Below are 11,781 nucleotides of genomic sequence, written 5' to 3'. Positions count from 1 at the left end.
TAATAAGCAAATCAGACAGCACAATTTCCTTTTTTTGTATTTTTTTTGACAGCCAGTTAGTGAAGTAAACGTTGTCAAAAATATAAATAGTGAAGTACAGATACCCAAAAAAACGACATATTTAGTACTTTCCAGTCATTTTACATAAGTACTTTATACCACCAACCCTAAGCATGATGGGATGTTAATTGCTTAATTTACTCAGGAACCGCACATGCTTTCAACAAACTTTTTATCCCTAATTTACTCAACTGTATCCTTTATTTTGGGAGTTACCTGTCGCGTCAGTGATCTCTAGTGGCAAAACTATTTAATGCAACTAATCAGAGAAAAACAACTCCATGTAAATTCTGATGACAGAACTTCGATGTATACGTTTACCCCAACATACTGTTTCTTTCACCATCGGGCTTTGATACAAATTTGTATATTACTTGGTAGGAGTTTATAATGTCTATATAAGATAATGTCTTGACAAATACAAACAAAATACTTTTCACTGGTGGACAGAGTGGTATACTAGCAAGCAGGATCAATGAGTTTGTCAGCAAACTTGCCTAAATATATGTTTTATTCTTTTGAAAGATAAGCTTGAAATGGACATAGTCTAATTGACTCAACAACCAAAAACACATATATACGTTTAGATATATCAATGAACCAGAAAATCTGGTCGTTTCTCAAAGTTAGCTGGATAACTCATTGATCCTGATTTGTCGTATACCCATCTGGATAGTATTAAAAACAGAAAACAGGGTAGACTTCTTAATTGCATTAATTTAATTTGCCAATGAAAAAAATTGTTACAATCAGAAATAGATCTGGTGATACTGGTAACCTTGCATTTGTGACATGACAAGACCAATTTGTATAGCTGTGAATGATGCATCAGGGAGCCTGTGCTCAGTGAGAGCTTTCTCAGATGGAGGGCAGGCTGGGAAAAATGTTAAACCACCAGTTCACAAAGCGCACCCTCATCTTCTCATGGACGTAGTTCTTGTTCATGTGGGCATTGATCTCCAGGTACTTTTGCCCAGAGGTGGTGTATGCAGGCCAGGTCACAGGCACCTTCGACTCCCCGTTGTTGGGGTCTCTGTGGTGGGAAGGGGTTGATGGTAAGAAAAACATAATGGTGAGAACATTCAATATATATAGTTTTCGTGAGGATAACATCACTTATACAGTAATCCCATCCAGTGGGGGAGACATATACATGATTGCATTGCAGCTCTTTTTTACCCAGTCCTGGCAAAGTTGGTCCAGTAGGCAATCAAGTATCTGGAGACGTCACGGTGGCTGGGCCAGTATGCCAGGGGCGTTGTGAAGGGCTTGCCGAACACATACTGCAGGTCATCAGCATGGTCAGCCTCCATCCAGCTGGGGTAAGGTTGGACTATCCCGGCCATGCGGCTGGGCTCCGAAAAGAGGTAGGAGTAGGTGCGTGCAGATCTGGGGTAGGGCAAGGAGAGGAGAGATGACTAGATATCAGATATGTAATGCTAGGATGGGAAACAAACTGGGTGAGAAGGGCTGTGCTACAGTAAAAATGAGGAAGACTCACTGGGCATTAGAGGCATGCAGGTAGAGAGCAACCTGGGTAGGAACCAGGAAGATGTAGTCAGTTTCGATCATAACAACGGTCTTCTTGATTGTCTTCTGTCTAGGGTCATCTCCCCAGTCAGCCGTGTACTCTGCGAAAGCGTTGTTTGTAGCGGCCTCTCCCTTCTTAGTCAAAGAACTCAAGAGCAGTTTCACGTCTGACCTGTAGTGAGAAAGTGAGATGCACTATATATACAAAAGTATGTGGACACCCCTTCATATTACAGAATTTGGCAATTTCAGCCACACTAGTTGCTGACAGGTGTATAAAATCGAGCACAAAAACATTTGCAGTAGAATGACCTCACTGAAGAGCTCAGTGACTTTCATTGTGGGACAGTTACAGGATGCCACCTTTCCAACTAGTCAGTTCATCAAAATGTATGCCCTGCTAGAGCTGCCCCGTTCAACTGTAAGTGCTGTTATTGTGAAGTGGAAACGTCTAAGAGCAACAACGGCTCAGTCTCGAAGTGGTAGGCCACACAATCTCACAGAACTGGACAGCCGACTGCTGCAGTGCATGGTGCGTAAAAACGATCTGTCCTCGGTTGCAACACATACTACCGAGTTCCAAACTGCCTCTGGAAGTAACGTCAGCACAAGAACTGTTTATCGGGAGCTTCATGAAATGGGTTTCTATGGCCGAGCAGCCTAAGATTCCCATGCGCAATGCCAAGCGTCGGCTAGAGCGGTGTGGAGCTCGCCGCCATTGGACTCTGGAGCAGCAGAAACGTGTGATGAATCATGCTTCACCATCTGGCAGTCCAACAGAATCTGGGTTTGGCAGATGCCAGGAGAACGCTACCTGCCCGAATGCATAGTGTCAACTGTAAAGTTTGGTGAAAGAGGAATATCGGTCTGGGCTGTTTTTCATGGTTTGGGCTAGGCCCCTAATTTCCAGTGAAGGGAAATTGTAATACTACATTTAAAAAATGACATACTAGAAGATTCTGTGCTTCCAACTTGGTGGCAACAGTTTTGGGAAGGCTCTTTCCTGTTTCAGCATGACAATGCACAAAGCGAAGTCCATACAGAACTGGTTTGTCAATATTGGTGTGGAAGTGCTTGACTGGCATTTACTGGAGGCTGTTACAGCAGCAAGAGGGAGACCAACTCCATATTAATGCCTATGATTTTGGAATGAGATGTTCGACGAGCTGGTGTCCACATACTTTTGGTCATGTAGTGAATCTCTATATTGTTTTATGTCCTACGGGATTCGTGAAGAAATATGACGAGTTAAACGGGAAAGTGACCCTGTCAGGTAGCCTTCATTCATACATAGCACCCAGCCTAGCTGATGCTGTGCTGTGCAATATTCCTTATTTTTTAACACTTTTTCCCTCTTTCCTCCATTGATTTCGTCACCCTAATTTTGGCCATCCTACAAGGGTAAAAACGTCAATGACTTTTGAACGGATGATGGTAGAAACATGAGGTTTGGACCATTGGTTTTCTTAGAGGAGTTTCTACAAAATTGACACATTATTTTACCCATTGGTCAAAATATGCATTTTTGATTGGATACCCTAGAGATAAGGCCCAACAGATATATCAACCCCTTCTGAATCTCACTGTGTTAGGGATCTGGCTGAACTGATAACCCTGTCCTTTATTATTTGATTCTACTTCTACTTGTTAGACTCAGTTGGTTCTGTAAATTCTGCAGTCCCATTTAAGCTACACCATGCACATGGCCAACACCGAACAGAGTGCCCTCTTCCTCCCAGGTAACCAATCAGCCCTCTTCCTCCCAGGTAAATAATGTCCGGGCCAGTGAAGAGGTGGGCATCCATGCTGTTGACCCTAGCGTGGTGGTCGCTGTTAGCGGCATTGTGGAAACGGTTGCCTGGGTGATCTGGCATGAAGTCCCCATCGATCACAGGGGAGAGGACCAGGTTGTCTACCATGGGGTGCTAGAGAAGGCAGGCAGAGACAGACATACTTCTTGATGCTATCAGCAGGACATGGTCATCACCAAATTACTGTGTAAAATGGTGGGCTGAGGAGACGTGAGCATCAGGCTAATGCTCATCTATACATGTATCATTACAGGCATCAATGCATACAAATCACATCCTCCTCAGTGTCTTTCTCACAGCGTGCCACAGCTCCGTACATTAATCTCAGTAAATACTCACTGGAGGGAGAACCACCAAGGGCCGTGGTACCGGCCAGAGTGAGAACATTAGCGTCAATAAGTTTCAGGCAGGCCATCATCTGATCATCCTTGGGGCAGCCCACTTTCTCAGCAACCTAAAGAGACAGAAAGGGGGATGAGACATCACTTTAACAGTGTTAAGAAACTTGAATAAAAGTGACTCCAAAATCACACAATACATTATTTACCATTAATATCTATTGGACACAAAATAATCTGAAACGCAACACCACTCTGGGAGATTGCCTTTTGTTATGGGGAGATAGTGTCTGTGTGGCGGTAAAGTACATTTAATCTTGAATTAGTACATTGCATTTGCAACATTATCATTTGCTAACCTACTGTGGACAGAGGACCCAAGCCGAATGGCATATCTGTACCTATCTTTGCTTACAATCATAACAGGAGAACCCTGCTTAATGCTTACACATATCTCACTATCTAAAAAGTTCAACGTTAAAAAAGGTCTGAAATACAAGTGTTTTCCATCAACCTTTTTAGACACAGGACACAGAGTTCTCCGAGGTCTCAGGAACTTGTGACAAACAGCTGACTATGTAGCGTACAGGACATCATGGTCCAAAATAAAGAAGCAGAAATCTCACTGTTCTTTTTGTTAAATGTATCACCACCCTACCAACTAACTTCATAGACACAACAGTTAACAGAAACTAAACACTTTGACAATTAACGTATGCTTTATGGCAGGAAGACCCTGAATAATCATGACATTTTAATGAAGAGTTTAGAACATTGAGACTGAAGAAACATCATTCCACTAGACTTTCTTTGTATTTTGACATCACTATCTTTGCCCTAAGAGCTCTGTGTTAGAACTGTTACTCTCCTTTTAGTCCCACACCTGGAGGCTGGAGCAAACAGCGCCGGCAGACTCCCTGAAGATGGTGAGGTTGTTGGTAACTAATTTCATTGACATGGTAACTAATTTCCCGTGGGCAGATTCTGCGTGTCAGGGCCGGCTCCAGGCATAAGCGGTCTCCAAATCCACTGGCTCCAGGTAATCTATAAGTCTTTGCTAGGTAAAGCCCCGCCTTATCTCAGCTCACTGGTCACCATAGCAACACCCACCCGTAGCACACGCTCCATCGGGTATATTTCACTGGTCATCCCCAAAGCAAACACTTCCTTTGGCCGCCTCTCCTTCCAGTTCTCTGCTGCCAATGACTGGAACGAATTGCAAAAATCACTGAAGCTGGAGACTTACAACTCCCACTCTAACTTTAAGCACCAGCTGCCAGAGCAGCTTACCAATTACTGTACACAACCAATCTGTAAATAGCACACCCAACTACCTCATCCCCATATTGTTATTTATCTCTTCCTCTTTTGCACAGTATCTCTACTTGCACATCATCATTCCTTTTTATTTGGGCATTTTTATTGTTCAGAAATGTGGTGGGTACTCTCTTCGTTTGCTGGACTTTATCCTGCTAACTGTTCCAAATGTCCAAACTGAACTTGGTAAAAGGGTTTTTATGTACTCTGCGCCATCGTCTTGGAACGCCTTACAAAATACTTTTAAACTGGAAGAACTTGTCCCGATTGGTATTTTTAAATCACTGATAAATGATCTTGAGACTGATTCCCTGACCTGTTAATGTTTTTAGTTTGCTGTTTTTGATTTTGTTATACTCTTGTGAATTCTATGGTTTTTACGAGATTACTTGTAGTTTACTTGTAGTTTTTCATGTTTTTCATTTTCATTTTCATTTGTCTGTAATTTTTGTAATGATTTGGTGCTGCCTATCTTGGCCAGGACGCTCTTGAAAAAGAGATTTTAAATCTCAATGAGCCCTTCCTGGTTAAATAAAGGTTAAAAAAAATGTTTAAAAAGTAATCTGCACATCTATCACTCCAGTGTTAATGCTAAATTGTAATTATTTTTCCTCTATGGCCTATTTTCTTACCTACGTAATCTTCTACATTTGCACACACTGTATATAGATTTTTCTATTGTGTTATTGACTGTACGTTTGTTTATGTGTAACTCTGTGTTGTTTTTTTCGCACTGCTCTGCTTTATCTTGGCCAGGTCGCAGTTGTAAATGAGAACTTGTTCTCAACAGGACTACCTGGTTAAATAAAGATGAAATGAAATAAATAATTAAAATTGATATGTGGATGAAAGACAAGGGCTGACGCCTTATTATCTGGTGTCCTACTCTTGTGACAGGTAATGACACAGGCACAGGTGTAGGATCTTAATTTGAGCCAGTAAGCTCCAGCAGGAAAATAATTCTGCAGCAACAGCAAATGTAAATTCTTATGTGGATTATAGTCAATGGACATTTTCGTTGAGGTTTATACAATTTTCAAAAGAGAAAATCAAGTCTGAAATTTCAACGTGGAAATTACAAACTTGAGAAGCTTGTTTTAAGCCTCAAATGGATTACAAGATTAAGTTCACTGCAACTGAGTGATCAAATTAAAATCCTACATTTGTACATAATACGTACCGCTGCTGCCTTGAGGGACCCATATGTTCAGGTAGAGGCAGTCCTCTTGGCCACGGGTGTCTGACTGGAGCAGGTTCAGCTGCATACACCTCGGTTTGAACTTAGTGGCCTTGAGAACACCTGGAAGGAGACACAGGGAGAAGCAGTCAGTCAACTGAGATGCGTGTTAGTAAGAGTAAGGTCTGATACATGCCTGTCCAATATTTATTTTACAATCTGCTTCAGTATTACTACATTGTTTTGTACAAATAATGATATTTCTTGCTGAATGGATAGACATCTGAGGAATTTAGTTTTTTGGTACCCACCATCCCATCCAGGGTGACGCTTGGGCTTCTCAAACTTGCCGGGCTTGTCAGCGAAGGGGATTCCTTTGAAGACGTCCATGGTGCGGAACAGTCCATCAGAATTGATGTTCTTTCCCTGCACCATGCCTCCCTCAGTGTACACCACTCCAAGCTACACATCCACACCCAAAGGGCAGATACTAACTCATTAAACATTCAGTAATATGCGCATGTGTAAAGCTTTCCATTCCTACTTGATTTATTTCTCAACTCATAAATATGCTGGAACTGCACCATCTTAAAGTAGGAGTTGACAGCAGCAGCATGGTTGTGAGTGCATAGGGGAGAGTGGGTCTAAACAGTCAATTGTAGAGTAACCTGGGTTAAAATACCTCCTACTTTTTCTGCTGCCTATGCTGTCTGACAAAAATCACTATTTTAGTTGTTTTTCCAAAGTAAATAATGCATACTTTTATGACAGCTGAATAAAAACTATCAATCACTTAGATCATGTATTTCCAGGTAGAGAATTCACGAAGTAACTGCTGTCTATTGTGTGTCTGCCTCCACACATACAAGACAAGTAAGAGCTCAACTACTTATGGTCATTGTAGTTAATAACGTAATGTTTTTTTCTCTCGCTAAACTATGTAGAATATTGGCTTGTTGGAAACTACAACTCCCTACTATATTGCACAGGTCGGGCTTGATCTGATTTATATCTAGAGAAACTACACATTGAGCTCACAGAAAAAAATCCTGACCTGTTCACCGGACGTGCTACCGGTCCCAGACCTGCTGTTTTCAACTCTCTAGAGGTTCAGTCAACCTCCCAGGGTAGTTACAAACAGCACAGGAATGAAATCATCAACATCTATTGATCACGTTTACTAATAATGCAGAAATGGCAGAAACATATCGATCGGATGTAGTGATCACAATATAGTAGCCATATCTAGGAAAACCACATTTCAAAAGGCTGGGCCTAATATAGTGTATAAGAAGTCGTTAAATAAGTTTTGTAGCGATTCGTATGTTGATGATGTAAATACTATTTGTTGGTCTGTGGTGTGTAATGAGGAGCAACCAGACACTGCACTTGACACATTTATGAAATTGCTTATTAGTTACTAAAACATGAACCTACTGTATTAAGAAAATGACAAAAAATCTTTTGAATCCACTTGGATTGATGAGGAATTGAAAAATGTAATGGTTGAGATGGATGAGGCAAAAGGTATGGAAAATACAGTGCATTCGGAAAGTATTCAGACCCCTTGATTATTTCCACATTGTGTTACGTTACAGCCTTATTCTGAAATGGATTACATTGTTTTCCCCCCCCAATATACACACAATACCCCATAACGACAGAGCAAAAACAGGTTTCGAAATTTTTGGAAATGTATTCAAATTAAACAACTGAAATATCACATTTAGATAAGAATTCAGACCCTTTACTCGGTACTTTGTTGAATCACCTTTGGCAGCGATTACAGCATCGAGTCTTCTTGTGTAAGACAGTACAAGCTTGGCAGACCTGTATTTGGTGAGTTTCACCCATTCTTCTCTGCAAATCCTATCAAGCTCTGTCAGGTTGGATGGGGAGCGTCACTACACAGCTATTTTCAGATCTCTCCAGAGATGTTTGACCAGGTTCAAGTCCGGGCTCTGGCTGGACCATTCAAGGACATTCAGAGACTTGTGCCGAAGCCACTCCTGCATTGTCATGGCTGTGTGCTTAGGGTCGTTGTCTTGCTGGAAAGTGAACCTTTGCCCCAGTCTGAGGTCCTGAGCACTCTGGAGCAGATTTTCATCAAAGGACCTCTCTGTACTTTGCTCCGTTCATCTTTCCCTTGGTGGTCTCCCAGTCCCTGCCACTGAAGAAAAAAAACCTTAGCATGATTCTGCCACCACCATGCTTCACCGTAGGGATGGTGCCAGGTTTCCTCCAGATGTGACCCTTGGCATGAAGGCCAAAAAGTTCAATCGTGGTTTCATCAGGCCAGAGAATCTTGTTTATCATGGTCTGAGAGTCATTTAGGGTGCCCTTTTGCAAACTCAAAGCAAGCTGTATGTGCCTTTTACTGAGGAGTGGCTTCCATCTGCCCACTCTACCATAAAGGCCTAATTGATGGAGTGCTGAAGAGATGGTTGTCCTTCTGGAAGGTTCTCCCATCTCCACAGAGGAACTCTGGAGGTCCCTGACAAAGGCCCTTCTCCCCTAATTGCTAAGTTTGGCCATGCAGCCAGCAGTAGGAATAGTCTTGGTGGTTCCAAACTTCTTCCATTTAAGAATGATGGTGGCCACTGTGTTCCTAGGGACCTTCAATGCTGCAGAAATGTTTTAGTACCCTCTGTGCCACAACACTCCTGTCTTGGAGCTCTAGGGACAATTCCTTCGACCTCATGGCTTGGTTTTTGCTCTGACATGTACTGTCAACTGTGGGACCTTATATAGACAGGTGTGTGCCTTTCCAAATCATGTCCAATCAATTGAATTTACCACAGGTGGACTACAATCAAGTTGTAGAAACATATCAAGGATAACCAATGGAAACAGGATACACCAGAATAATTATGTAAATAAGGTATCTGTTTTTTATTTTTAATAAATTACCTAAAACTTGTAAAAATGTTTTTAAAGTGTTCTATTTGTCATTATGGTATATTGTGTGTAGATTGAAGAGGGGAAAATTTATGTAACCAATTTTAGAATAAGGCTGTAACGTAACAAAATGTGGCAAATATGGTCTGAAAACTTCCCGAATGCATTGTAAGGCTGGCTGCACAACCGATTTTCAAAAGTACTGCAAATTGAGAAGTTATGTGACTAAACTGAATAAAAAGAAGAAACTATACGATGAAACAAATATAAATTATATGATGAATGATAGTAAAGAGCTTTGGAACACCTTTAATTACATTTTGGGCATAAAGGCAAACTCCGTGCCATCATTCATTGAATTAGGTGGCTCATTTATGACAAAACCCACTGATATTGCCAACTACTTTAATGTTTTTTTCATTGTCAAGATTAGCAAAGTTAGGCGTGACATGCCAGCAACAAAACGATGACACTATACATCCAAGTATATTTGACCAAATTATGAAAGACAAGTATTGCAATTTTCAATTCCATAAAAAGGAAGAGGTGAAAATAGTATTGTTGTCTATCAACAATGACAAGCCACCTGGGTCTGACAATTTAAATGGAAAATTACAAAGGATAATAGTGGACAATATCTTCAATTTAAGCCTACTAGAAAGTGTGTGCCCTCAGGCCTGGAAGAAGCTAAAGTTATTACGCTACCTAAGAATAGTACAGCCCCCTTTTACTGGCTCAAAATCCCAACCAATCAGCCTGTTATCAACCCTGAGCAAACTTTTGGAAATAATTGTGTTTGACCAGATACAATGCTATTTTACTGTAAACAAATTGACAACAGACTTTCAGCACGCTTGTTGGGAAGTACATTCAACAAGCACAGCACCTAAACAAATGACTGATGATTGGCTGAGAGAAATCGATGCAAAAAAATATTGTGGGGGGTGTTTTATTAGACTTCAGTGCGGCTTTTGACATTATCGATCATAGTCTACTATTGGAAAAACATATTTAGGACTAACTTATTCCTTGCCAGCCATTCTTTAACAAACTGCAGCTCTTTGTGAAATGTTACAGTCATTTCAGTTGCTGCAGTAGCTGACGTGTATAGTGTTGAGTCATCTACATACATAGCAATATTGGCTTTACTCAAAGCCAGTGGCATGTTGTTAGTAAAGACTGAAAAAGGTAAAGGGGCCTAGACAGCTGCCCTGGGAAATTCCTGATTCTACCTGGATTATGTTGGGAGAGGCTTCCATTAAAGAACACCCTCTGTGTTCTCTTAGAAAGGTAACTCCTTATCCACAATATAGTGGGTCTACCGGATGACAACACTGTACACGTCAGCTACTACAGCAACTGAAATGACTGCAACGTTTAACAAAGAGCTGCAGATAGTTTCAGAATGGGTGGCAAGAAATACGTTCGTCCTAAATATTTCAAAAAAACTAAAAGCATTGTATATGGGACAAATTATTCACTAAACCCTAATCTCAACTAAATCTTGTAATGAATAATGTGGAAATTGAGCAAGTTGAGGTGACTAAACTGCTTGGAGTAACCCTGGATTGTAAACTGTTATTATTGAAACATATTGATACAATAGTAGTTAAGATGTGGAGAAGCCTGTCCATAATATAGCACTTGTCTGTTTCTTTACAACACTATCAACAAGGCACTACAGGCCCTAGTTTTGTTGCACCTTGACTACTTGTTCAGTCGTGTGGTCATGGTGCCACAAAGAGGGACTTGGCTCAGAACAAGGTAGCATGACTGGTCCTTGGATGTACACAGAGAGCTAACAATAATAATATGCATGTCAATCTCTCCTGGCTCAAAGTGGAGGAGATTGACTTCATCACTACTTGTATTTGTGAGCGGTATTGACATGTTGAATGCACCAAGCTGCCTGTTTGAACTACTGGCACACTGTTCAGACACCCATGCATACCCCACAAGAAATGCCTCCATAGATCTTTTCCTTGTCCCCAAGGCCAGAACAGACTATGGGAGATGCACAGTGCTACATAGAGTCATGACTACATGAAACTCTCCCACATCAAATAACTCATGCAAGCAGTAGGATGATTTTAAAATAAAAATACACATTATGGAACAGCGGGGACTGTGAAGAGACACAAACACAGGCACTTGCACACACATAGATTTTGAGTCGTAGATCTGTGGTAGGAGTGGCCTAAGGGCACACAATGTGTTGTCAATGCACTGTAATGTTTTAAAAATTGTATAACTGACAATTTTGCTGGACCCCAGGAATCCATAATGAACACAAAATCAGAGCTCATCTCGTTACTAAATATTTTGCAGCTCATGTAACTTAATCTATACAGTTTAGAGATTAGTTAGGTGTCAAGAGAATATGCAGACAGGCAGCAAAACAAATGGCATCCTGGGTGGATGGTGTACAGGTATGTGACTGTGGGTATGGGCAGCAGTATGCATGGTGACAGAGTTAGACACAGACACATGCTATTTGGAGGTGTGTTGAAAGTGTTTCTTGTCACTTTTTCCATTGGTTATTGTTATGTGTACAGCCAGAAATTCACCAACTGATAGCTTATTGATAACTGATACACTTCTCCTGAATACATTTTTCTATTGTGGACAATACGGAAGGAAAGATCACTCA

At 41.1% G+C, this 11,781-nt stretch overlaps 1 protein-coding gene across 1 annotated transcript; it reads right to left on the bottom strand.

Moving 5' to 3' along the window:
* Positions 1-772: 772 nt before the first annotated feature.
* On the bottom strand, positions 773-8,549 carry LOC135543789 (bile salt-activated lipase-like). Its single transcript, XM_064971130.1, has 8 exons — positions 8,451-8,549; positions 6,545-6,695; positions 6,226-6,356; positions 3,676-3,855; positions 3,309-3,515; positions 1,562-1,785; positions 1,240-1,449; positions 773-1,093 (listed from the first exon to the last, which is right to left on the bottom strand). The coding sequence occupies exons 1-8, from the start codon at positions 8,547-8,549 to the stop codon at positions 919-921; spliced, it is 1,377 nt and encodes a 458-aa protein (XP_064827202.1). The 3' UTR covers positions 773-918.
* Positions 8,550-11,781: the final 3,232 nt, after the last annotated feature.

Source organism: Oncorhynchus masou, chromosome 8 (assembly GCF_036934945.1).
Source record: "Oncorhynchus masou masou isolate Uvic2021 chromosome 8, UVic_Omas_1.1, whole genome shotgun sequence".
Classification (NCBI taxonomy): domain Eukaryota; kingdom Metazoa; phylum Chordata; class Actinopteri; order Salmoniformes; family Salmonidae; genus Oncorhynchus; species Oncorhynchus masou.
The sequence above is the reverse complement of the archived record's forward strand: the minus strand, read 5'-3'. Positions and strand labels throughout refer to the sequence as shown.

What these genes read in the sequence shown, in the direction of transcription:
- LOC135543789 (XM_064971130.1), bottom strand. Translation starts at nt 8,549, where the DNA reads ATGATAAACAAGATTCTCTGGCCTGATGAAACCACGATTGAACTTTTT. An exon ending in GCAGCAGCGGTACGTATTAT is followed by an intron (nt 3,856 to 6,225) that starts GTACAAATGTAG and finishes CTGTCTCTTTAG; the next exon opens with GTTGCTGAGAAAGTGGGCTG. An exon ending in AGAAAGACACTGAGGAGGAT is followed by an intron (nt 3,516 to 3,675) that starts GTGATTTGTATG and finishes TGCCTTCTCTAG; the next exon opens with CACCCCATGGTAGACAACCT.